A 27,856-nucleotide genomic window follows, 5' to 3' on the forward strand; every position below is an offset into this window, starting at 1 on the left:
CAGTCAGGCAGGCAGGCAGGCACGCCGAGGGCGGAGCTGCGCGCTGGGCTGAGTTGCTGCTGCTGCCGCTGCGGGGCCTGCCAGGAACGGAGGTACTGTCGCGAGGCGAGGCGAGTGGCCGTTGGCTGACCCTTCGCGGCGTCTCCCTTTGGCTCCCCGCCCGGGAGGCTGCCGCGGCCGGCCCCCCTCGCCCCACTGAGGGACGGGGGGCAAGACGGGCGCCCCCCGACCCGCGAGGTGCTTCCCGCCCCTCCTGCCCGCGCTGAAGGGACACAGGCTGCACACTTACCTGGGAGTAAGCCCCACTGACTCTGTGGGACCAGCTTCTGAGTAGACATGCAGAGGAGTGGGCTGCGAGGCTGCTGTCCTGTCCACACTTACCTGGGAGTAAGCCCCATTGACTATAATGGGACTTGCTTCTGAGTAGACATACATAGGAGTGGGCTGTAAGGCTGTAGTCCAATGACTTACCTGGGAGTGAGCCCAGTTGATTATACTGGGACTTCCTTCTGAGTTGTCATGCATAGGACTGGGTTCTGACAGACCAGGCTGGAAATGTCACATTTTCTGGGGCACCTAAGGCTTCCTGCGCATGTGCCCTCTTGCACAGAACTCTCTCTTTCTCCAGCAATAAAATACTGCATTTCTTAGTGGGTGCATTTGCTTTCAGGAAAGTATGTATAGGACTGTAGCCATACTTCCTTGTTGAAAAATACCACTGGAGTAAACTTCTGCTGGCCAGGTGTAAATGTATGGGTGGGAGGCAAAAAAAAAAAAGAGAGAGAGAGAGAATTGAATGAAGTTTTGAATTTGGGACTGTGTAGGTTCCAACAGGTTGGCGTTGTATGTCATTTGTTGTGAAAGTTTTGACCAGGGGTGTCAAACATAAGGCCCACAGGCCGAATATGGCCCCTGGAAGCAATTTATCCAGCCCCCGTTATAATTTGGCTCTCTCATATCTTAAAATTATGAACAAATTTTGCACATTTTCTCTTCTGTCATTTGCAGCTAATTAGTTTCCATATAAGAACTAAATGCTTGTTTTTGAGCATCATCTGTTTAATGATGTCACCTTCTGCTTAATGGTGTCACTTCTGGTCCTCAGCAGGCACCTTGAATGCTAACTTCAGCCATGTCAATGAATTTGACATCCCTGGTTTAGACTTACTTTTTTAAGGAGGAGCTATGTTGGAAGTGTGTATGCATAGTAGTGGCTGGTGAGGTTTGGAATTGGTGGGGCCAATTTCATGCTCATTCATAGCATACGGCAATAGTTGTGGGTCATGCTTACAATATGCTTGCACAGTTTTCTTATATGTATGTACAGTTTTGGATAACCATTGTACACCAGACAAAAGCCCTTCATTGACACTTCCCTCTGTATTGTAGTTTTTTCAGAATAATTAATTTGCCATTTTAGCAAATAACTGAGAATCTCTCCTTGCACTAGATCAGATATGTAACCCTTGTGTCTTTACGATTTTGTAAATAGATATAAGGACCTAGGGTGGAATAGAGTAGCCAGTTCTGAAGCTATTCCTGGAGAAGTTCCTCACCACTCCCTAAAAGTTTTTTACACAACACCATACTATTAAAATCTCCAGGATTGCTTTCAATAATCTCCTGGAGATTAATGCTAATTCCTGGCGAGATTCAAATCAATCCAGAAGGGATGGCAATTGTAAGACACAACTACACAAATGTATACTTTAAAAACATCATGTGTATTTGTCTTAAGAAAGAATATCTAACATTTCAGATATAACTAGATCATGTGGGTAAGTAACTTCAAACCGCTTGACGAAAAAGTTTTTGTGAGGATTAAAAGGGGTTGGGGGACTGACATGGTTGGCACTTAGAGCTCCTTGGAGGGAAGGGATTCAAATTTGAACATAATTATTTGGTGGAAGGGAGAAGACACTGAGAACAAATTTGAAGATAAAAGCCTACTACACCAGGCCTACATTTTTACACCAACATCAGATTAGGAACCAAGCCTGTTGCAAAAGAAAGGGTTAATTTGCTATTTAGAATTACAGTTCTAGCCTATTTATTCACGGATTTTTTTATACATGGATTTGACTCAACACGAATAGCCCCTGCAAATGAGAAGGAATGTGCTGATCCCTAGAGAAGGGGAAAAATGCACCCCTTTAAAATCAGTTTAAAAACAATAGTCCTTTAACAATAGCCTCCTTAATGAGAGAGAGAGAGAGAGAGAGGGCAGCTGGCTGACAATCCATCAATCCTTCTCTCTCCAGCTGACACATCCCTTCCCTCTGAGCACATGAAAGAAAGGTGATCATTTTGCATTGGTGAAGGGAGGGGTTGAGTGTAAGCTCTCAGCTCTTTGTAAGCTCTTGGAGGATGACTGATTGATGGATTGTCATCTTAATGACTTTATCTTAACATCACAAAGGTCAGCGAGTCTTTTTAAATCACCTGAGCAAAGAAACTTTGTTTTTAAGTAAAATTGATTTGCTCTTTTTTGCCATCCAAGTGAGTGCCGGAACCCATTCGAATAATTAGTCTCAACCTGTATTTCTTTTCTTCCAGTTATGACAATTGCTTCCTATATAGAGGCAGCCCATTAGAAGCAGGTGGTATCTAAGAGATATCTTGAGTATGTCCCACCTTGCAGCCCAATCCTGAGCTGTTCGGGACATGGGGCTGCGGTGGTGCCGAAAATGGCTGTCGCCACATCCTATGCACTTTGGGCAGCTGCCAGCTGCTTTTGTCCCCTTCCCCCGTATAAACAGAGTAGCCCTGCAATGGGGCTACTGGATTCACCACCAACCGAAAGGTCAGCGGTGAATCAAGTGCCTCCATGTCAGGCAGTGAGCCCGATGTGGAGGCTTTGGATGTGGTGGAGCAACACTCCACCGGTTCCGCTTCCTTCCCTCCCCACTCCCTCCCCGGCATGCCTCTTCCCCGCCCTCTGCCCACCTCCGCCTTCCTGGAACGCCTCCTCCTACCTCCCCCCACACCCCCACTTACCGCTGCTCTGCGGTCCACATGACCGCCAGGCGGCAGAGATTGGGTGCCTGCCTGGTGGTTGCCTGGCGCCAGCCAGCACTAGGCTACCACTGGCGCTCACCCAGCCATAGGGACTACAAACTTGCCTCATGGCATGTTTGCAACAGTGCACACTGGCAGTGAGCCGGTGCACCATGCTCAGGATTGGGCTCTCAATCAGTTTTCATTGGATGTATGTGTTGGGCTAAAAATTGCCTCATAACTGCTGGCCGCCTTAGCAGCAATTGGCTGATAGATTTGGAAGTGTCAAAACTTCAAGTCAATTGCTGTTGAGAAGAGGAGCTGAATCAATTGAAACAAGTCAACTAGCTCTCTCTGCACTGAGCAGACTGTTGTAAAGGAGTCTTGTCTGGTGGAGCTGTAGTGTGGATGCCCTCCACTCTGGCAGAATGGCCTGAGTGAAAAGCCAGCTTGAAGCTTATTCAGACATGATAGCAAAGTCATGAAATTGGACAAACAGAAGAAAATCAAGATCAATTAGTCAGTGATGTGACCTAGGTCATGTAGAAATCTTTGATTTAATGCAATCAAGGCTTTAAATGCATTTTTGTCTTCTTTTTTCTTGGGGCTAAGTCTCATTTGTTCCTGTGGAGGAGCCTCCACTGTGTACACATAAATGAAACTGGACTAATATGGAACAGCTACCCCTGTTCACTGTCATTATTGCTTCCACCTTTTGTTACCCTTGTTTCTCTGTACTTTCCTCCACCACAGGACAAACCATTTTGCTGCCACAAATGAAAAATCCGAATGATATCCCCGCATGCACAACAACATGGCACACAAGGCATTAGGAAGTTCACTTGCACAAATTCCACTGAAAGGAAGAACCATATTTTGCTAGTCTGGATTCATTTCAGTGGTACTTGCACAGGAGAACTTCCTGGTGATTTGCTTAAGGTTGCCAGTGGATTAGTTAAAAAAATGGCTTGGCCTGCTCCCATGTATTTTGCAGAGGTTTGATATGCTTTCAGAGATCAACAAGCAGAGCTTTTTATGGCATGCAGCTAAACATTATCATATGCTAATTACTGCAGGCCAAACTGTTGTTAAAAGGACCCAGTTCAAAAGGTGTCTGCCTCATGGATCAAAGCATGTCATTTTCCATCTTTAATAGTGCTCAAAGTTTGCTACCTTCATTAGCTGCCTTGTCGTAGTGCTACCTTTGCTCCCTATTTATTGTAGGTTTCTTGGGGTAGTTTTATCACAAGATCTCTTTAGTTTTATATGACTTTGAAAAGTGCCACATTTTTAATTATATTTCTCTTGTGCCTCTGTGTAAAATGTCCAAGGCACTGCTTTTATTTTTAAACATCAAACACATAATAAAACATTACATTTAAGTTGAAAACATAGCAGTAGCCAGAAACTCGGATAGAATATCAGTGCGCTTTAAAAGTTTGAGTAGCAGAAATATGTCTCTCTGACACCAAAAGGAGATGAGTCACAGGCATACTGAAATGGGGAGGGATGTCCTGGATATCCCAGAAACAGATTCCACTACACTCCAGAAATGTAAGCAGGGTGACTGGAGAAGGATTTCAACTGAAGATATTAAAATATGGTCTGGTTCACATGGAAGCAGACCCTGAGGTACCCTGGTTCCAAGCTATATAGATTATTAAAACTAAATACAGTACACTAATAGTTCTTATATTGGTATGTTTAATATTTGATTAGAATCCCTACTCTACCCTTAAACATAAGCCAGGTCGAAGCCCACATCACCTGGGCCCAAGCACACCTGTTGTTCCACATAGTGCAGAAGCACACTGCACAGATTTTCACCCCCATCTCCCTGTTGGAACTCACATACTTAAGTTCTAAGAGATTGAGCTGTGAATTAGGAACTTCTTGGTTGGACTCTGATCTTTGCTATTAGGTACCTGTAAGCAAGCCACTCCTTAGGCTCAACTCCTCAATCTACCCATTCTTTAAGATTATCAGATGAGACCCTTATCCAATCCCTTATGTAGAGATTTCCAATATTTTGTCAAGGTAATTTTTGCCTCTACCAATTTATGCTTTGATAACAAGGTATCACCAAACTTATTGAGCAAGACCAATAATGGTGAAGAAATCAACCTTAACCTTGTAATGTCCTGGATGCTTTTCAATGTGAAATTACAATAAACTTGCACTTTGTGACAAACCCACCAAACATAAAGTCAGCATTAATTATCTGATACTTCCAGCAATGAAAACTATCTGTAGTGAGTGTTCTGTTTTAAATGAGTTGGAATTGTGTCACCTATAAATTGACTTTAAGAGTGATTCTTGCAGGTTCAAGAATAGTTGAGGTTCTTACTTCATGATGCATCTTATACCAATCCTGTTCACTAAAACAAATCCCAAAATCTCTATCCCAATCTGTTCTATGAAAATTGTTTTCAGCATTATATCCCAATATACCTTTATGTCAGTGAAAGTAGCACCTCTTCTTAACAGCCCATCCCAATCAGTATGCTTCACAAAACCAAAGAAGAGCCAATTTTCAAGAAACCGAAATGATAGACCTGCAGATACTGGAACCAAGGAAGAAGCCAGTTTTGGATCATATCCCTGACTACTTTTTGTTGATAAGAATGAATGATTTCATATCATATCCTTATATCTATATACTCCTTCAGTTTTCCACTGCATGAGATTCTCCAAACCTTTTAAACTTTATAGGTTTCTCAGCTGAGACCATTGATTTCTACTTCTTATAATCTTAGGACCCAATCTTAAACTATGTGCACTGGCCAGTGCCGGTGCACACTGTCACAAACATGCCGTAAGGCACACCTGTGGCAGTCAGCATCAGCCCAGTGCCAGAGCAGGCTCAGCGCGAGCCCATGCAGGGCAGTACCAGTGGGAGGCTAGCCAAATGCCACCCTGCACTGCATGCAAGTGCCGGAACGGTTAAGTCGGAGTGGGGAAGGAGGCATTCCAGGAGGGGGAAAGGACCGATGAAGCTCAGCAACGCCGGATCTGGAGCCCTGCTTTGGGCCTCCCAGCCTGACATGAGGCTACTTTACTTTGGACCAGCTAAATAGCCTTCCCCCAAGGAGACATCGGGAGCTGTCATTGGGACATAGGATGCAGCTGCAGCCATTTTGGCGCTGCTGCAGCCCTGGGCATCAGGAAGCTCATGATTGGACAGTTAGTATTAACAGCAAACTCCTATGCATGTATACTCAGAAGTCCCATTCTGTTCAATGGGACTTACTCCCAGGTAGGAATGCATACAATTTTTTGACCTACTACCTCCTTTCTAAGTCTTTTCTTTAACCATAAATAGTATAAACATTCCACTTTTATATGTCATCAAAGAATTACAATACAGTATATCAGTACAGTATCAACTGTGATACTTATGACTGAAACATTGCAATAAATCCTCTAATCCTGTTACTCAAACTGTATATTTGTCTCTTCCAAAATTACTTATATTTCACCTAGTTGTTCAATCTTCACAGTTCTGTTTCTTTTTTGATTACAAACTTGAGTGTTTATAGTAAGAAACAGAGCCAGTCATGATATATTTTACTTCCAGTTGCATTTTAGTGCATGTGGGCTTCGGTGTTACTCAGATCTCTGTCTGCAGATGTAAAAATAACATAAAACAAATGATATGCTGAGATATGGATCAAGAATTAACCTGGAAATGTCTCCTCCTTCCAAGACATAGCCCAGAAGTTTCCAGACTGCAGCCTGTGAAGCATTTGCAGTGGGTCCAAAGGGTGTTGCGTTGTGACATGGTGCTGAGTTTTTTCATTTCCAGCCGAGGTAAATAGAAGAAACTGGTGCTGTCAGTATCATTACACTAACAGTGCAATCCCATGCATGTCTACTCAGAAGTAATCCCCATTAATTTAAATGGGGTTTCTATACTCCCAGATGAATATGCATAGGATTGCAATATAAGCCACGTACTTTGACATTGCATTGGTTCTTGTCCTAATGATGTATGAGATGGGAGGGCAGGTTGTCTTGTATGAGCCAAAATTACCAACTTTCCTTGACTGAGAACTCACAAACCGGATTGTCAAACTAGGCTTATGATTGACAATCAATATGGGCTGGAAGGAATTCAACATAGTTTAAGAAAAATAAGCTATATTTCAACATTATGTGTGAGCCAGAATGATTAGATGTAGAGTCCACGTGTTTGGAAACTATCATTTGCCAGCTCTGTATGATAGCTAAATAGAACCTTGTATTGAGTAGTGTGCCACTGAATATCGGTGGTGGGCAGTAGTAGCTGCAACAGCAGGAGAGGTTATTGCCTTTAAATTTTTATATAAAAATTTTGTATATAATTTTTATATAAAAGCTAAATATTTCTCCTAGTATATTCCTGTAAGAGTATCTCTACCCAAGGAAGGAAAACACATAAAATAAGAACATCTTAAATAAAGATCTCTCATCATAAATAAATAATATATAACAAATTTTAAAAAATTGAGAAATTACAAATTACTATCTGAAATTACATAATTGTGAAAGTTCAGGTTCTTTGTTTATCCTTTTAGTTGCAGATGATGGTATAAGTATTCATTTTTTGTGTGCATGTATAAATCCATGCTTGTGTTGTTTTTTGGCTTCTAGCTCTGGAATGGCCAGTCAAGAAATAGAAGTTCAGACTGTAATTCTAAGTGATTCAATGATAGAAGGAATCAGTGATCAAGTCCTGCTGGCAGTAGTGCTCAGCTTCACATTCATTGCTGCACTGGCGTATATGCTTCTAAGGTAAGATATTGGTAGAGCTTGACAAAGATATTTGTAGTCATATGTCAAGTGTGTGTTTTGTTAGGATAAAATGGGATTAACCCTGTATTCAGCTCATTTTAAAAAATTACCCAAATCGGGGAGGAAGTAAAATATGCACAGCTGGAACATGAAACCTGCACTCTAACCCAAATAATCAGGCACAGAAATTGATCATATTACCTTGCATTAACTTAGAGCAGTTGATTAAAATTACAATTGTGCGCTAGTTAATGATGGGGATTGGGACTGCGATCCCCGTCGTCAAGTGGCGCTCAATGCAATCTAAACCCTCCGCAGGGAAGGGGATGCTTTGCTCCCCTCTCCTCTGGAGGGTTGTCTGAGCCTCCCAGAGGCAGCGCATGTCCGAGTGCTACCTCTGCAGGGCTCAAACTGAGGGAAATTGTGCCTCTTTCGCGACTTTTGGTTTCACGGAGGAAGCTGGAAATTGCACAAGAGGTGTGATTTCCCTCAGTCTGAGCCTTGCAGAGGCTGCGTGTGGACAGGCATTGCCTCTGGGAGGCTCAGACAGCCCTCCAGAGGCAAGGGGAGCTGAACTTCCCTCACTTCCGGAGAGTTGGGATATGCGCCCCCGATGACCACGTGACGACATGTGGTCGTTGCATATGTGATCCTGGCTTTAGCTGGTAGATCGCTAAGGGGCGCACACCTGTATAACTATGGTGTTTCCCCTTATCTGTTTTTTATTCTTCTGGTTTATTCTTCATAAACATTTGAATTTATCTTTAAGGTAGCTCATCTGAAAAATATTATGTGCTCTTTCAACAAAGCTGACAAGAACAGTAAAAGCCATATTGTCTGGCACACACACGGAATGGAAGATGGCATTGTGCCAATGTGCCAGTTAACCTTTCATCACTTTCAGGGCTCCCTCTGCTCCCTTCTTTCCAGGCAGGGTTTCCCCTGCAGTGCCACTCCAACCTCTTTCTTTCCTTCACAAAGGTTCTCAAGGTACAGAGATGTTCTTCCTTCTTTTTGAAGCGCTTAGGTGGCAGGAGAGAGCATCCTTGTGCTCCTTGGAACCCTTGTGAAGGAAGGGAAGAGAGTGGAGATGAACTGCAGAGGAAGACTTTTAAGGAGGGGAAGAGGCTTAGAGCCCCACAGGCAAGCATGCCTTTCACTGATGCTTCATTAAGCAATCCACTTGTTTAACTGGTGTCTCTGCCCCCTTGCAGAGTTGCCAGTTAACTGAGTTTGGTGCTTAACCAAGCACTGGATAACACAGCTTTTACTTTAGCTGACTGAGGACAAATATTTATTAACATGAAGGAAAATAATGGAATTATTTCTGTTGTTTTATCCACTTAGTCATGGCTAGTGTGACAAAGCAGAGTATAAAACACCACTGACATGCAGTTTATTGGAACACTATAATTAAAGGGGAAAATACTGTTATGACTGTTTCTGGTTTAAAAGTGTTTTATATTATTTCACACTCTGTATTTTCTCTTAACAGAAATGAGTACCCAGATATTCACCCAGAAAACCAAGAGCTAGTAAGAGCAGTTAGACAACAGCTACAATCAGAACAGGTATAGTACCGGTAGTGTGTGTGATATCTGCTCCTGGCAGTTGTTTTTGTGCCAACTCTCGTTCAAAAAATATCTGGTGTAGCCAAAAGAATGTAGCTAATTTTAACCTGGGGTATGTTGTTCCTTGGTCCTAGTGCTAAGGCTGAACCTGAATGTTTTGAATGGTTAAGAGTATTTATATATTGCTTTTGGAAAAAAAGGTAATTCACAAAGCAGTGTACAAATTAAAATAAATAAATCTTTCCCTGTCCACAAAGGCTCACAATCTAAAAAAAAAAAAGATACAAGAGAGACATCAGCAACAACCACTGAAATAGACTCCATGAGGGGGTGAAAAGGGACAGTTGTGTTCCCCTTGCTAAATAGCCTGCCAGAGCCAGGATGGTGTAGTGCTTTGAGAGTTGGATTTAGACCTGGAAGATCAGATTCAAATCCCTGCTCAGCCATGAAACTTCCTGGATGACCTTTGGCCAATTACTGTTTCCCAGCCTCACCTACCTCACAGGGTTGTTGTGAGGACAAAAGGAGTGGAGGAACCATACACATCACCCTTGGAGTTCCTTGGAGGAAGGGTGGTATAGAAATGTGAAAAATAATAAATATAAGAGGACATCACTTTAAAAGGTACCTCTGCCAAGTTAGCAGGCATTACTATGCATGAGTGTTAGAAAACCATGTCTCATTTCCTTCTCTTTCTGTATTGTAATATTAGAAAATAATACCTAATAGCGATCCAGTCTATAGAATATACTTGAACTTTCAAAAAGTTCTAGTGGAAATGTGGTTAATATGGTTAAAAAATGTGATACAAGTTTTGAGTGTTATAAAGCAGATAGTATCACAGGAAACAATATGAATGTGAATCCTTTGGTGGTAGCAGCCTGTAATTCAGACAAAAGATTTCTTACTGAAGGTTGAAATTAATCTTATTTTAAACCTCTTGAATGCTGTCAAGATTGTTCTAGTCAGAACCTGAAAACCTGTGACTGTTCCATTAATAAGAGTGATTGAGATCTTGAATATTGCAGTAATTGACAAGTTTGCAGATAGGGTATATAAAGAAATTGGTTTTGTTCTACAGCTTTAAAAGTAAATAAATGGAGTTCCATTTATACGTAGTTTAGTACAATAACAGGTAGCATGTAATGTTGCTTGCCCCAGAGGAAGATACCCTCTGGATGCTGCCCACTGTAATTCTGTATCACCAGATAGAATTGTTTTCTTTCTACATCTGTTGTTTATAATGACAAAAAAGTCTCTCACTAAGAGGCGCTAAATAGTCACCAACTAGAAGGAATCCAGAGGAGTAGTTGTGTTAAAATGTGGTAGCAAAGGTAACCTAGAACAGCCTAGTTGAGAACAGAATGAAATGTCCTTTTGTGGATCACTGATTAAAGACATTAAGGGCCAAATTCTATACAACTTTCCAGCACTTGCCACTGGGGCACGTGCTTCATCCTGCAGTGGGGGAGCAGTCACAGAGGCCTACTCAAGATATAGGAATGCTTGTTCCCTTAATTCAGGGTTGCATTGGTGCTGGAAGATTAGATAGGATTGGGCCTTGAAGGTATAAATTGTTGAGCGGAGAGTCAGATTTCTATTAGATACTTATAAACCACTGTAGTGCCTTGGAAATGGCAAAAAGTCTTAAGACATTTGGACTGCTGATATTTGGAACAGACAGACATCGTGTTTCAGTTTGTCATTAAGTATTATGGATAACCCAGAGTGCTAGAACTGCTGTTTTTCTTCTTTTGTATCCTTTAATGCCTATTTCCTATACTAGGAGTGATTATGAATCCTGCATATATTATACCTTTTTGTGATCCCCCTATTGCAAACTTTGATACAAAATGAATGGAACTTAGTCCTAACTGACTTCCTTAGTCATGTCTAATTAAATTTAGTATACACCTCAGAGAGAGAGAGCGCGCCCTTTTCAATTAAACCTTTTGCCATTGCTTATTTTTGGCTGTCAAAAGACAACCCAAAGAAAAAGGCAATGAAGTGTTCATGAAAGAGGCTACAGTTTGATGTAGTCTCAGTGGGGGAAGAGAAACTTTTGCAAGGAATGGAATTCTTAGAGTTCATAGTCCCTAACTTAACTGGTTTGGGTTGTGTCCTATATGGCCTGCTGTATGAGTATTCTAATTCATATTGTTTGGTTCTTTGTCACTCCTGGGTAATGTTGATAAAAAAGATTTGTCTCCGACCATTCTGCTCTTGCAACTGGATAATTTGCAGCTTCTTATAGATACAAGAACGTGCTGTTCTTGAACAGCTGGCATTTTTCATTTCTCCCAGCAGAATGCAGTTGGTGACAGGCAACGTTTCTATACCGATATGTCCTGCCCGGTGTGTTTACAGCAGGCTACGTTACCCATTGAAACCAACTGTGGGCATCTTTTCTGCGGTAAGGCAGCCACCCACCCTATATCTATATCTCTTCTCATATTTTTATCACAAGATGAGCTCACTAAATGCTGTGTAGAAAGAGAGAATGCATTTGGAAAAGTATTTCAGTTTTAGAGACAGAATTTCACTTTGACCCTTGATTTCAATCATTAAATTTTCACTAAGTGGTGCTGTTTCCAATAGGTATGTCACAACTTTTTAAAATATCAAATTGATGTCTACTATATTCTTCAGCTTAATCAATATGTTAAATATTGAAGTGCCCATTCTACCTAAAATTACCATGCTTCTTTTCCCTCTCTTCTCTGCATTGTAGACTTCTGTTTGAATACTATTCATTTAAGAAGCTAATAATGGTATTATTTCCTTTAGGTTCATGTATTATTGCATACTGGCGATGTGGCTCATGGCTAGGTGCGATACATTGCCCCATCTGCAGACAGACGGTAATACACTGATATTCAAAATTCTTATACCAGATTGAAGACACAGTTATGTGCTTTTCCTTTATGTATAATGGTGTGTCTGATAGACTGCCCTAATATATTTATTGTGGCACACCTTTTGTGGATTAGAATCCACTTTGGCAAATCTGAAAAAATGAACTTCAATCCACAAAAGTTTATGTCACAGTAAATGCATAAGATTCTTAGTTTTATGTTACTTTATGGTCCATGGGAAAGCAATATAAATTGGCCTAAAGAGCTACCAATAAAATGTTTACCGTGTTAGCTCTTTGCTCTGGCACAGTCAGGCCTGATTTGCAAACAGTTGGTTCAGGGCAAGTTGTAAACAGCTGTGATAGCATGACTACCTGAACACCTGTGTAGCCATGCCCTAATTAACTGGGCAAAACCAGATTGGATGCTGAATCCCATTTAAGCCTCTCCATGCAGCTTCACCAGTGGTGTGGGTGAAATGAGAAGCTACTGCAGGAGGCCTTGTCAGAACAAACACTGCAAATGGCCATGGACTGACTTTGACTTTGCCTTAAGGAAACTGGACTGTAACTAGGTAACTCTGAACTGCTGTATTACATGTGTATGACCTGGATTGCTCTACCAATTCTGTATATGGCTCTGTTCTCAAATACAATTGCACCTGAAGACTCTGCTGTGTCTGCATGTTTAACTGCACCCTGCTCTGAAGTAGGACATACCCTGGTTCTTACCTAACATCCCGCAGTCTTTCATGCGATATGTGTTAGTAGTAATTTAATGTTTCTCTAAGCTTCTGTCCTGCAACAGATAGATCAAAGTTTAAAGTGAGATGTGTTTAACTTTTTAACTACATTTCCTGTTTTGCTGAGGTGATAGATAGTGCTCCTTCATGAGACTAATTTGACAAGTGTTTCAAGGCTAAAACACCTTGATTTTCAGAACTGCCAAATTCCTTCAAGCTCAGCAGTATATGTAACACCAATGGTTGTAAGGAACTCCTGGCAGAAACATCTCTAGTTGCATCACATGAGTTTGTCTTATGCTTATTTATAATTAGCTGCTAGATAATGATAATTTTTTTAGTGTATGACTTTTCACAATCTTTTAAAAGTACTTTTTTTTTTTTAGAAAGAGAAATAATTGTGTACAAATATTAAATGACTAATTTTTGTTATTTAGGTAACTTTATTTTTACCACTCTTCAATGATGGCCAACAGGATGGAGCACAAGTACTGCAGGATGTCAATGATTACAACAGGAGATTCTCAGGACAACCAAGAACGGTACGTGTGGAGATAGAGATTTAAAACCCAATCCTGACCTCTTCAGCACCGGCTGTACGAGTGTACTGCTGGTGCTGGGTGTTGCAAATGTGCCATAAGGTACGCCCACGACACCCTGTGCTAAGTCAATGCCAGCTGGACACTGCCCAGAGCATGGTAAGAGCTCCAAGTGACGGTGAGGGCTTCAGAGGCAGGGGGAGGGCGAAGCGGGGGAATGAACTGAGGTGGGGGTGGGACTAGCGAAGTTCTGTTCCACCAGATCCTGAACTCCATGTCAAACCAGAAGGCCTAACATGGAGTCTCCCTAGACTATGCCAGCAAAATAGCTGACGCAGACTTGGGGCCTTTCCGCAGGTGAAGGGGATGAAAGTCCCCTTCCCCCAGGGAGACCTCTGGCAGCTGCTGTGGGGCTGCAGGATGCAACAATAGCTGCTGCACCCAGCAGCACTTTTAAGATTGAGCTTCCCAACCCCAGTCCGATCTAATTTTCCTATGCCAATGCAGCAGCCCCGAGGTAACAGAACAAATATTCCCTTACCTTGAGGAGGCCTCCTTGACTGACCCCCCTCACTGCAAGATGCAATGCATGCCCCTTTGGCATGGCTGCATGAGTACTGGAAACTTGGATAGGATTGGGCCCTTTGAAGGTTAAATAATTCTTAGTAGTGTGATGAATTCAGTCTCTGCAGGCTTCAGAATGACCTGGAGAGGCAAAAAAAGCCACTTTGGTTTCCTGAGGGAAACTGGAAGTGACATTCTTTGCCATGTAAGGCATTCTGTGGCCCAGAGGAGCTGGTGAAAAAAGTCACTTACAGTTTTGTGGTTTTTTGCCTCTCCAGGCCATACTGAAACCTGTAGAGGCAGCAGCTAGACGCACGCTGCCTCTGCAGGCTTTAGAAAGCCCACCGGAGAGAATCAGAGCACAACTCTGGTCCCCTTCTGAGGGAGAAAGGGGCAGAAAATTTGTGAATTTGATTATCTACAATTTTTCATTATCAGCGAGGGGTCCGAGAACAGATCCCTTGCAAATACTGAGGCCCAACCTTGTATAACCTTCTGTAATATATTTTGTCTTCTGTGTATGTTTCGTATTGTACTAAATTCTAGTTCAAGGTATTATTCAGTTTGGATTCCATTTCAATCGGTATAGATCGGTAAACCTGGTGAAGGGTATTATGGGCGCACTTTAAACTGAAATTACATGCCCACTTTTTTCACTAGTTTTGTATTATAAGCTCATGTATGCCAACAAATGTATATCCTTGTCCCTGTAAGAAATTAGGTACCATGTATAACAAAAACCAAGCATTGATTTTGTATAATTTTTTTTCAGATTATGGAAAGGATTATGGATTTGCCCACATTATTGCGTCATGCATTCAGAGAAATGTTTTCTGTAGGAGGTCTCTTCTGGATGTTTCGCATCAGAATATTCCTCTGCTTGCTGGGAGCTTTGCTGTATCTGGCATCACCCCTGGATTTTCTACCTGAAGCCCTGTTTGGAATTCTGGGATTTTTAGATGATTTCTTTGTGGTCTTCCTACTACTCATATACATCTCTATTATGTACCGAGAAGTTGTAACACAGAGGCTGCATAGATGAAGGGAAGTGTCGGTGACCAACATTCAGAAGCAGTAAGTGGGATGCTTAACTAATTGAGCCACTATGAAGCAAAGCATCTTGACACACTTTCAATTTCTGCTATTAAATAGCTTCTAGCCAAACATCTTATGCAAGCACAAGGAATTGAAATCATGCTGATAGCGAACTGGAATTTCAATGTGTGTTATATAAAGGAGATTTTAGTTCAAAATGTATTACACTACTTACATATGTTTACAATGATGAGTAATTGTATGTCATTTAAGGCACCATTAGTTATAAAAGGGAATTTCTGCTGGAATGTTTAACAAAAAAAAGTATTTGACTTAGCTGGACATGTACTTGAGACACGGGTCAATGTACAGCTTCAAAGAGTGCTTATTGCCTCACTGGGGGTTCAGGGTGGTGAGAAGGTTGTTGGGTTTCTTTTTTGTTTTTTAAAATAAAATAGTTTAACAACTCTGCCCATGCAGGAAATGCTTGAGCCAATACAATTGTCAACATAAGCTTGGGCTGCAGCATAATATTGCACAAACACAATAAGCATAGTATTGCTTCAACTGCAATTACATGCATTTCTCTCCATATAATCTTTGTGCCATGGAATGTGCACTTTCCATTGGGGAGAGGGATACTATCCACTCTGTTATAGATTATGCTGTGTGTGGGTTTCATTTTGTGCGTATGTGTGTAGTTTTTCTGTTTTTGTTTTTTTAAAATTTTGCACTGCCAGGTTCAACATGGTGTTCTGGATAAAGGAGAAGGCCACTTTAATCTTGAGCTAGAGACAAATATCACTGAGGTGCACTGTTGGTCAAAACTTTCAATTGTAAGATCCCCAATCATATGTGAAATATTGAATGAAATATGTAGATATTTACTCAACTATAGTTAGTTTAGTAATCATATATAATCTAAATTTTATATTGAATTTACTTGAAAAAAATCTGACAATGGGGACCATAAATACATGGCAGGTAATTGTTTTAAGATAATTTTGTGTTGGTTTACTTGGAATAAGTCTTACTGAACTCAGTAGGGCTTGCTTCCAAATAAATATTCATAGGTTCAGACAGCATATTTATTAAGTTTTCACCACATGTTGGTCTTGAAATACCATGAGAAACCTTATTTGATCCACTGATATCATTTGTACTTGGAGAAGGTGAGAAGAGTTGACTGAGTCAGAAAGTACTGCTTACTCCACTGTAGTTGGGCATGCAGTAATGTGAGAATGCCTTGGCCCACTCCAACACTCCTCTTTGACACAAGGAACAGTGGTATAATGCTTTGAGCAGACCACGGAGAGGGAGGGTTGGAAAATACATGGATATAAAAGGGTGCTATGTATTATGGCTTACTAAACATGCCCCCAACACATACACACAAAAGCTGCCAGGACTATTCACTTTGGACTAATGCACATTTAATGCTCCTGATCCCTTAACCAAGCATGGAATCATTATTTGGGGCTTGCTTCATGTTTGGCCAATTGTTTTTTAGAATGTTCAGAAGTGAGAGAGCATGATGATGTTACTGCACGTTAAGAAGCACGGGGCTTCTTGGAGGGGTCCTGTGGAAGCAAATCTCCCTCTCTCTACTACAAATCTCACTCACACTATAGTAGGCCTAATTCTATGAATGGTTTATATCAGCCCTAGTTTTAAATATGTTTTGTATTAACCAGAAGTTCTTTTTAACAAGCTTAAAAGCCTGGTTTTGAACATTATTTAATAACCAGAACTGCTTAGAGTTACCCATAGTTAATCAGTGCGAACACAAGTGTTAATCATGCTTAATGATGGGGAAATTCATGTTGGATGAAGTACAAGATCTCACAGCTTGCTCTTGACACTTCAGCCATAGTTAAAGGAATGATAGCATTGTGTACAGTGGTCCGCTAGCTCTGCAGTTTTCAAACTCTCCGGAAGTTTGTAAACCGCAGTAAGTCCTTGCAGCGAAGAGGAGGGAGGCAGCGGGGGCAGCGGGAAGGCAGCGACATGATCCCCAGGATCGCGTCGTTAACGGGGCTGCTGGAACTGGGATGTACTCACCAGTCCCTGCAGCAGCCTTCCTGGAGTGCGGGGAGCCCTGCACGAACGTCTGCAGGGCTCCCCAGCCTTCTAAAAGTGAAAGCGGAGCGATCGTGCTCCACTTCCGGTTTTGCGGAAGTGGAGCGCAATAGCTGCACTTTCACTTTTGGAAGGCTGGGGAGCCCTGCAGACGCTTGCACAGGGCTCCTCACACCCCATGAAGGCCTGCTGCAGGGACTGGTGAGTACATCCCAGTCCCTGCAGCCCCGTTAACGACGCAATTCTGGGGATTGCGTCACTGCCTACCCCCTGCTCACACCCCTTAAGAGGGCAGAGGCTAGGGCCTTCAGGCTGGGGCGTTGCGGTGCCCCGGTTTGAATACCACTGCACTAGCTGTTGTTGTTTTTTAAAGCAAGCCTTTCAGTTTGATTAAATCATTGCCAAAAGCCCTTCATCTCCCTCTTCCTAAAGTATATTTTTCCCTATTAAAAACACATACCAGCTTTTTTAAATAGCATTTACTCTTAACTACTTGAAAACAGAATACAGTATTTAATCTGCTTTGTTTATATACTTTGGACTGGGGACCCATTTGGAAGTACTTTTCTGTTCATGTAGACATGTCGGCATAGGGATTCTGAGTGCCAACATAGACATACATACTCGTATATACATACATGTCGGAATGTACTTGTTAAGTGCATTTGAATAATATTTCTGCATTTGTTCTCAGCTTAAGGCACTGCACATATTCAAGGCCAAGGTTCTATTAAAAATGAATGTTTTTATTCTCACAAGTGTGTATTCCTATAAACTTGGTCTTAAACCATGGTTGAGAAAAAGTGTTTAAATGCAAATCGTTTAACCTGAAGCTTTGAATAATTTCTTCCATCCTATATTTGACATGATGTTAAAAACAAGGGGAGAAGAATAATTTTAAAATAGAAATGGGAGGGCTACCTGGGCTCACTTTTTAATGTAATCACTATTATGTGGTGATGATTTGTTGGCTACCTCAGGTAAAAATACCAGCATGCTGTCACTATGTTAATTTTGCTTGATGTTTGGCCACCCCAAATTCTACTGGAAATATTCAGAGAAGAAGCAATGAAAGCATTCATGTGTGTTAAGAGGTGCAACTCTTTAATCAAGTATATCAGACTTATCTGGAGGGCTACTTCAGTCTTTGAGATTTCACCAAAACCTCTCTTATCCATCTAAAACAGCTGCAAAATCAGAGGTGGGGGTCTAACCAATTACATGTTGCCTTATATTTTAATAGCTGAATATTCTTGTTATTTATTTGAGCAGATTGGATTTCAGCTCATTACAACTTTTTAATAGCCTTAATGTCCCACTTGCTACTGTACAACTATATTACCTGTCTCACCTAAATCAGCATTGATCCTCATGTAATTACATATCCTTGGGGTATCTTTCAGCCGACTTCATGTGGTATATGTGCAGTCTCCTTACAGATGTTATGGGGTCTGTCCACCCCACAGCTCTATGCCTGGACAGTTTTGCAAACAGTTCTTGTACCTCATAAAATCACATAAAATGTGATTGATCAAGACAAAAGTCATGCGTTAAATCTTCACAGCTTTTGTCTCGCTCATGCATACACCCCTTATCTTTGTTAAAGTACCATTTTTTGCATGTGCTCATTCACCACAGACAACTAGTTAATTTCTTCTCAGTTATTTTAGATTCAAACAATATTTCATTGAATCATATTATCTTTTTGTGTTTAACCCATATCTGTCCACATGTCCTACAGGCAGCACCTATATGTTGCATGTGTACACCAATGGGCACAGATGGGTTTTAACTGGACAAATCAACTTATCGTACTATCATTTTAATCTGGAAGTTGGGTTAGTGACTTTATGCACTCTGAAATTAAATGCTGCTGCTTCCTACATGGGAGCTGTGGAGAACAGCTAGATTTGATCTCCCATTCTCAAAGTTCTTTGCTCTTCACAATTATATTTGAGCATAGCCATTTCTTTCATTTTGGATAATTATGTTTGTATAAATGGAAGAGAATATTCAATTCAGTCACAAGGTACACAGTATTGAACACAAACAGATGAGAGCTTTTCTGTTTTTTTCAACAGTCTTCCTCATTCAGAATATGGAATAGATTTTCCAAAATTAACATCTTAAAATTTTCTAAAGGAATCCTAACAAATTCTAAAGTTTATTAATTGCAAAGAAAATGTCTAGATTAAATAGTCAATTTAGAGTAGGAGCCATCCTACCCTAGGGAAAAATTCTGATTCTGATTATAAAATTCTCTAAATGGAAAGTATTTTCTTTTTTCCTCACTAATTGCTGTTGTATATTATGATCTCAATACTAATGATTACATGATGCCTACTACACACATAGAGCATCTCAAAGCAACCTTGAAGATACTAATTTTTTTATACTATGTATCAGTTGTTTAACAATGGACTTAACTATAAGTAACAATGGATGACTGAAGCTAGTATTGAAATGGGTGCCAGAGATCTATGGAGCTTTAGACTGCATGCTACTGTAGATCTTTTACATACATATTTAAGCTGGCTCTTTTTATTGACAATAAACCATATTTGAAATAAGACAAATCTTTGTCAATTTCTTTCTGTGTTTGTAAGGCTGCCTTGCATTACTTTCTTGAAACTTGGCTCCAAGCAAAAGCTCATTCTTTTACAATACTCTGAAGACACTTGCCTTTAAAAGTCTCCTGAGAATGTTTGAATTGTAGCTTAAATGGTAGGTTTGTTCAATTTCTTGATGACAATTAAAATACATTTTAAGTAGGAAGATCCTGGCTCTTCCTTATTGTCCTTTTAGATCCAGTAGACAAAAATGGCTTCATAGCCCACTGGATACCTAGGAGAGCACACAAGACAACAAGATACCTGCATCCTGTGGCCACTCCCCTGCATTTAGCATTCTGAGGCAGCCTACTCTTAAAGCCAGGAGGTTGCACATAGCCATCATGGCTTGTAACCTGTGATGGACATTTTTCCAGTCCAATCCCCTTTTAAAGGCATCTAGGCCAGATGCCATCACTATATCCAGTAACAAGGTGTTCCACAGATAAATGACATGCTGGGTAAAGGAATATTTTCTTTTGTGTCAATTCTGCTGACACTCAATTTTAGTGGATATCCCCTGGTTCTGGTGTTTTGAGAGGGAAAAGAACATTCCTCTATCATCCCCTCCATGATTTGATACATCTCAATCATGTTCCCCCACAGGCACCTTTTTTCTAGACTGAAGAGCCCCAAATGCTATTGCCTTTCTTCATATATGATAACCTTATCTACATTCTGAGAATTTTTAAAAAATCCTGTTCTCCGGTGGGATCTCCATGGCAGGGTCAGTCCTTGTCATCTGGGAAGCTCCTCCCTCTCAGGAAGGCAGGTCAGGTTACAAAGGCTTCCTTGATTCCCCAGACTGACCTGACAGTAGGTTGGGTTTTTTCTTGGACAGCTTACCTGACCTTCAAAACTTTTCTCTGGGGTTTTGGCTCCTTTTTTTACTTTTAAACAAGCTGTGAGGGAAAGGATCGTGGCTGTTCTGCCTAAGCTCCCCTGACTGCCATCCTTTTTAGGGAGAAAATGGGGATGCTTTTCAACCCCCTAAGCCTGCAGCTTTCAAACTCACAGGGAGTTTGAATCCTGCAGTAAGTCTTGGCAGGGGCGGGGGAAGGCAGCAGCACGATCCCCAGGATCACGCTGCTCACGAGGGCTGCAGGGGCTTGGTGCGGGGAGCCCTGCACGACCTTTGGAGGGCTCCTCGGGTCAGGGAAAGTGAGAGTGGGGCGATCACGCTCTGCCTCTGCAAAATGGGAAGCGGAGCGCGATCGCCCCACTCTCACTTTCCCTTGTGTAGTTTGTCATTTACTTGACAAAGCATTGGCTTCATCTTAGCAATTGTCATGTCCTTACTCTAAAGGAAGTGTTTCAGTAGCAGCAGGAAGTGGCAGTGTTGCTTCCTTCAAGCGACTGCCCAGAAAGAACCCAAAATTGATCAGGATGACTGAAATGTTGAAGGATAAGGGATTTGCACTGATAGATTCCATTCACTGATAGATTCTTCATCATCTGACCCAGATACACTGCATCAACCAGCAGAAATCTTTGCTGCTTTTCTCAAGGTGAATCTGCTTTGCCAGTTTGATAACTGCAGATCTGACTGTTGCTGAGAAATGTTGATAACCAGGAAAACAGCAATAAATTTCCATTTATGTTGTTAGGACTGAAGTTGGATTGTGTCACGTTGATCTTCTACTACAATATCATGAAGTTCCAGCTCTGGATAACTCTTGATGACCACAGACAACCTGTCACACTTTGCACATTATTTTGATTATTCCACTGATGCTTTATTTGGGTCTTTGCACTTGTGCCCACTGCCCTGGAAGTAGAAAAACTTTTCTTTTGTATATTCCAAAAGCCAACCTTGCTTGTTTTCAATCTTTCCTTGTCAAACTTTTCAAAGCAACTGTTTCAAGATCATCTCCGTTTTCTCCACTGCTCTGTTGCAGAGGATTTCAAATCTAATTAAATAAACAAGATAATCCCTTACATTTTTGGCTAACCATTTTTTTCACCAATGTCCATGAGCTCACATCCTCAGAAGACAGTTCATGGTGAAGCAACTGTAGTTCTTTACTGATAAATTCTTTTCTGCCCATCTTAAAACCTTCAACAATACTGCAAGAATGATGTAGTATTTTTCTAGCAAGTCTTCTTGCCCTGTGATGCTGATAAGCTGATTTCCTTTTCTTATGCTCATGCACTATAGATGTCAAGACCCCAATCATGATCTGTGACCTGGACACTGTCAAAAGAAAATGGGGCTAGCCAAGCCCGGTGGGCCAGTGGCATAAATTGCACTTGTTGGGTTTTTTTCCCCTTTGGGACCTGTCCAGGGTACTGAAAGACCAGGGTTTATTCTAACCATTCTTATTTTCTAAAAATCCTTGATTCCTGATTTAGGTTGAATGCAGCCCCTGACTTCCTATTGATTTCTCTTGCTTTTGCTGGAGACTTCTTATGGGGTCTGCTTTTTCACAACCCTTCTGTGGGGTTGACTGTGCTAGGACAAGATTCAAGCTTTTCCCGCATCAATTGATTTGTCATGTTTGGTAGTTCAAAGTGTCCACCCTTCAGAAAATCCCATGTAACAGAATCTGTCATTAAGTTACAGTAATATACTGTTTTTAAAAAGTTGCCAGAACAGACAAGTAATAAAGACCTCATTTGAATGATGTAAACAAACAGTTCAAAGTTCAAACAGCAAAATGAAAGTTGACCTAATATATAAAGTGTATCAGTACAAGAGAAAACTGCCCTCTCCATGGTGTGTTGGGCAAAAAATTTTGGATATAATATATCGATGGATGACTGGAACCAAATTTGGAATATAAATATAAAGATAACTAAAGCAGTGTCTTTTAAAGAGAATTTATATAAAATGTTTTCTAGATGGTATCTAACTCCAGAGAAATTAGCAAAAATGTATTCTGGGTTATCAAATAAGTGTTGGAAATGTAAAGAGGTTGAAGGAACCTTTTATCGTATGTGGTGGACATGTGAAAAAGCAAAGAAATACTGGAAAATGGTACATAAATTGTTGCAAGAGATATTGCATTGTGCATTACCATTCAAACCAGAAATATTCCTCCTCAATGTGACATCAGAAATTAAAGACCAATGTAAGAAATACCTTATTGTACATATTGCTACAGTGGCAAGAATATTGTTTGCACAAAAATGGAAATCTACAGATGTGCCAACTAGAGAAACTTTAATAGACAAAATTTATGAAATAGCAGAAATGGAAGTTTTAACAGAAAGAATGAAAGAGAGAGATTTAGATAGAGTAAGAAAATATTGGAAGTCTTTTTATGACTGGATAGATAATTTTAGTTAAACAATATTGAGTGTTTCAGTAAATCCAAATTTTTATACTGATAAATATGATAGCCTTTGTACTGATGATTATTGTATTTGTTTTTTTTAATTGAATGATGCATGTTGTAATCTAGGGCCAATACCCTCATGTGTAACCTGTGTTGTACCAGCCCTAAGTATAACCCATTTTCCTTACCTGTATCTGTAATAAATAAATAAAATATTTAAAAAAAACAAAAACCTGCCCTCTCACTAGATGGAGGAAAGCCTTTCTTTCTAATGCTCACCTACACAAAACCTTCTTGCAAGTACAAAGCATAGCACTCCTTCCTGAAGTACTGTCTTGTTTTTCACATGGGGATGCATTCAAAAATGGCACCCAGCACCTGCAATTATATAGTCCACCAGAGAATCTACCACCTCATTTGACTGCATACATTAACCAAGCATGAGAGGCGGACTCATTCTGTGGAAGAAACACATATTTATTTTACAGGTTTTTTTTTTTGAAGGCTTGTACTATAACCCAATGCATGGTTTTTGATGAAAGCAAATTCTTCCTTTCACTACATAATTTTGACATCCTTGTTGCCCCAGACCAAGTTGTTGGAGAAAAGCTGGGAAAGCAAAGAGATGACTGGGTGTCCCCTTCTCTGTTGATCCTCCAGCAGAGTCCTGGCAGTCCCTTCCTCTGCATGTGTGTTTGCTCCTTCTGGGGCTACTTTCTATTTCTGCAGTCCCTTGTTAAATCCAAATGAAGCTCATTTGTGAGCTACCTCATTAGTCCATGTCCACTTGCCTTGATTGATTACAGCTGTGGAGCTAGCCCTGCCCTTCTCAGAGCTGTCAATCAGCTGTCAAAACATGGGAATTGCTGTCAACCCCACATCCTCTGCCTGGTAATCTTCTGATCTTCCATTAAACTGGGTAAAGTGGGGTAAACAACTCTTCACAAAGCTACAACTGCCATGGCAGCTACATGGCAAAATAGTGAAACCAGAATACCTTTGTAAGTGCAGACATGCCCCTATGCACTTGCAAAGAACTAAAAGAAAAAGATGAGTCAGTAAAGTTGAGTAGAACCCCAATCCTAGAAAGGAATATCCTCAACTCTTCATTAAACAGAAACTTTAAAATTTGCCGGACTTGGGTGACAATCTGGTTTTAACTTTTTTTTTAAGTGACTCTTAACGATTATTTACAGCAGATTTCTTTTTATCTAAAAATGAAATGTTTGTGCCTTGTTTCATAAGGAGATGATCTGTTTTTGCATGGTGAACAGATGCTTAATTGGTGGCAGAGCAGGAGAGGGAAGAGCAAAGCGAGCAGAATACTAATGGAATGGCTCATCGCTGGCAGGTGACTAATGAGTAGTATATCAGGTGTTACTAATAGCTTGGCTCAAATACATGGCAAAGAAATCTGTTCTGCGCTACTTTAAAATATGTTGCACTTCAGATATCAAAATTTTATTTTTCCACTCCTCAACAAATTGATTGTGGCTAGAGTTGCCAACTGACCTGAAAAAACTCAGCCTAGCCTGCTCTTGGGTCTTTAACAGTAAGCTTAATTTGCAGAAATTAGCAGGTTATGTTTTTCATGGCTTGGAAACATCATCACCACCTATTAATTGTCTGTGGATCAAGCTGCTGTTAAATGCACTTCTCTTTACAAAGACATGACTCTACATTTTAACTATATCCTTCTATGTTTTATCTTGGGAGCTTATATATGACTGGATTCAACAAGCTGAAGAAGCTGGATGATTTATTGGTCATAATGAATAAAAAATGTATTTTGTATTATTATTGCTTTTTTTTTTTTTTTGCGCCAAATGTGTGTGCCACCTTTCCTTCAAAGTGATTAGGAAAACTTACCTGGTGTAATCCCCTTTTATCTTCACAATGACACTTTAACATAGTGACTTGCCGAAGACCATCTAGTGAGTGTCATAATTGAAGGGAACAAATAGCAGCAAGGTATGAAGCAGAGAGAGAACTTTGGATTGGCACATAACTAGTGCAAAAGATTAAATCCACCTTCTCCTATGCCATGGTCCCAATCAATTCCCCCCACGCAGTGGCTGCTACTGATAAAAAAAGTATACTGAAACCAACCTCTGTTGAACTAAACAGCACATGAGAACAAATTGCTGTATTCTGCAAGGCACTTCTTTGGGTAATTACAAAACTCAGTGAGGAATAACTGGGTTTATAGTTTGCAGCTCTGTCTATAGTTGGTAGTTGACTATCCATTTCATGGACAGCCTTAAAGAAAGTTAATTGCCAAGGTTAAATTTTTTAAAATAAATTATCAATTAATTAAATGGTCTTCAACCTCTCCAGACCAAGACTCATCTTTAGCTTCCACCTTCAGCATAATACAGGCGCCCACCGCTTAACAACAGTTTGCTTAATGACAGGCCGCATATATGTGGTCAAAGCACAATAAAGATGCTCTTAACGAGGCAATTGTGCCGCTCATAACCTGCAGCAGCATGTCTGTTTACACAAAAGAGAGTCTCTTAACGCAAAGAAGAGGCAATCTATCTCCAGTAGCCTATGCAGCCAACTAGTGTCTGGTAGGGAGTGTCTGTTTACACAACAAAGGCAATAGATTGGACTGAATGTTCACTTAATGACTAATTGTATAACAAAGGGGATTGGAGAACATATCCCAGTCGTTAAGTGGTGCACACCTTTGCCTAACTTATATAACATTTTGCTTTCATTATACAAACACATTCTCTCTCTCTCATTTTCTTTCTCATCTCTCTTTCTCTCTCCAATTGATAGCCTTGACCTACCAGTCAAAGGCTAGTTCTTTTATTAGCCCAAAAGATCCTCAGACTTGGTCCTACTTTGCCTCAGTAAGAGATGTCTTGTTACCAGGTTATTATTTATGTAATTTACACTGTTGTCTTTAACTGCCGTGACTCTCAAAACAGCTTACAAGAAATAAAACATTACAAAACTGCACAAATGCTACAAAGACCATAAAATCAATGGTCTCCACAGACTCAACGACCTCCAGACCTAACAGAAAGCTTGGTGAAACAAAACAGTTTTAAACAATTGTATTTTAAAAATGCCAAATGACTGAGGACCCAATCCTACCCAATTTTGAAGTGCCAATGCAGCTGCATTGCAGCCCCAAGATAAAGGAACAAACAGTTCCTTACCCTGAAGAGGGCTCCATGCCTACCCTATCACCACAAGGTGCAGTGAATGCCCCATTGGCATGGCTGCACCAGTGCTGGAAAGTTGGATAGGATTGGGCCCTGAGTCTCTCAGGAGAAAGTTCTGGGACTCCAGTGCTTGAAACAGATGCCACCACATTAAATGCCTGCTCCTACTGAATGAAAACCTCAACATTGCAGTAGCATTCACCATTCAGTAACATCAGTAAACATTTCCTCACTTTAGTTCTAGGAAGGGGGAAACATGCTGGGAGGCGCTCCCTAAATAGCCATGCCTTAGTAGACCATTTAAGGTTTCAAACAGAAACAGCGGCACTTTTCATTAAGGCTGCAAACAAGCCGTTAGCCAATGAAGATATTCAAGAATAGGTGTCACATGCAATTAACACCTGACAACTGACCAAAAGTTGGACTACCATTTTCTGCAGCAGCCAAAGCTTTCAAGTTGGTTTCAAAGACAACCTTCTGTGAAGTGCAGCGCAATAATCAAGCTGAGATTGATGGGAAAAACAGCCACATTTTTCCATTAGTTACAATAGGTAACTGATTCTATACAGGCTTCAGATGGTTAAACTCCAAGAAAGTCTGGTGATAATCAAGCTATCAAGATAGGAAAGGTGAATCAACTTCAAGATTAGTCACTGGATGAGTGGGCTTTAGAGAGGAGTCAAATTAGACTGAAAATGTAAACTAGCTTGGTGTCCACCCACCATCAAATTGGTAACAAGATATTCTTTTCTGGTTGAGAAATAGAAAAGTGATAGAGCAACTGGCTTCTTACCAGTTTTTCTGCAGTTTGGAGATCTGCCTTTTCAGATTCCTTGACGAATGTTAAAGGATGTTTGATTTAAACACACTCAGAAACACACAGAAAGCTAAAGATAAGGAGAAATGGTCAGAAGCAAATGCATCTTAGATAAAAATTTAAAAAACTGGTTCCTGCTCTGAGGAGAATTTAAAATGGTGTCCACTTGGCCCTAATCAACCAACAGCAAACTGCTTTGGAAGTTTTAAAGCTTATAATGTAGCTGTGTTACTCTTGTACCACTTCTAAACTGTATGTGGTACTCCCTATCTGGTTGTAACTACTCACTTTCCCCACTGGCAGTCAAGGACCATGTCCTGTACAATCGCTTAGTGTTCTGGAAGGTTCTCTTCATGTTTACTGCTATATATGTAATTTCATTATTTCTATTCACGTATAGACCTACGTGCTACCCCAGTGAGTTGCTTTTCCTGATAATAAAGTTTTAACTGGAAGTTAGAAGAGACAGAGAATTGCTATGCGTAACTTTCCTTGTGATATCTAGTTCAACACAAGATGTGACATGACAATATCATGCTATAAATTGTCATGCCCTTGTCTCATCTCAATGGCTGGTGCTGAGCAACACATAGAGAAATGATGTCACCATGTAAACTTTGTTCAACTGGATGCTATGAAGAAGAGAAGAAAAAGATAGAAAGGCAGTAGCTCTGTGCCTCTACTTAGCAGTCCAGAGAATGCTGCAGTATGACACTTTTATTGTTTTGAAGCAATTAAACACCAAAACCTGAATCATAAAATTTCAGAAATACATGCATGTACCTTGATAAACTTAGGGTGCAATCCTATCCTGCGCT

General features: G+C 40.6%; 1 protein-coding gene across 3 annotated transcripts; it reads left to right on the plus strand.

The window, feature by feature from the left end:
• The first annotated feature begins 5 nt into the window (after positions 1–5).
• On the plus strand, positions 6–17,057 carry RNF170 (ring finger protein 170). 3 transcript variants are annotated; one of them, XM_066616430.1, is made up of 8 exons: positions 6–92; positions 6,704–6,807; positions 7,630–7,770; positions 9,266–9,341; positions 11,646–11,754; positions 12,129–12,202; positions 13,376–13,480; positions 14,814–17,057. In XM_066616430.1, the coding sequence occupies exons 3-8, from the start codon at positions 7,637–7,639 to the stop codon at positions 15,081–15,083; spliced, it is 768 nt and encodes a 255-aa protein (XP_066472527.1). In that variant the 5' UTR covers positions 6–92; positions 6,704–6,807; positions 7,630–7,636; the 3' UTR covers positions 15,084–17,057. The 3 variants fall into 3 exon arrangements, with proteins under 3 accessions (XP_066472527.1, XP_066472529.1, XP_066472528.1); XM_066616432.1 differs by having other exon boundaries at positions 11,649–11,754; XM_066616431.1 differs by lacking the exon at positions 6–92 and having other exon boundaries at positions 6,690–6,807.
• Positions 17,058–27,856: the final 10,799 nt, after the last annotated feature.

Source organism: Tiliqua scincoides, chromosome 2 (assembly GCF_035046505.1).
Source record: "Tiliqua scincoides isolate rTilSci1 chromosome 2, rTilSci1.hap2, whole genome shotgun sequence".
In the NCBI taxonomy this organism is placed as follows: Eukaryota; Metazoa; Chordata; class Lepidosauria; order Squamata; family Scincidae; genus Tiliqua; species Tiliqua scincoides.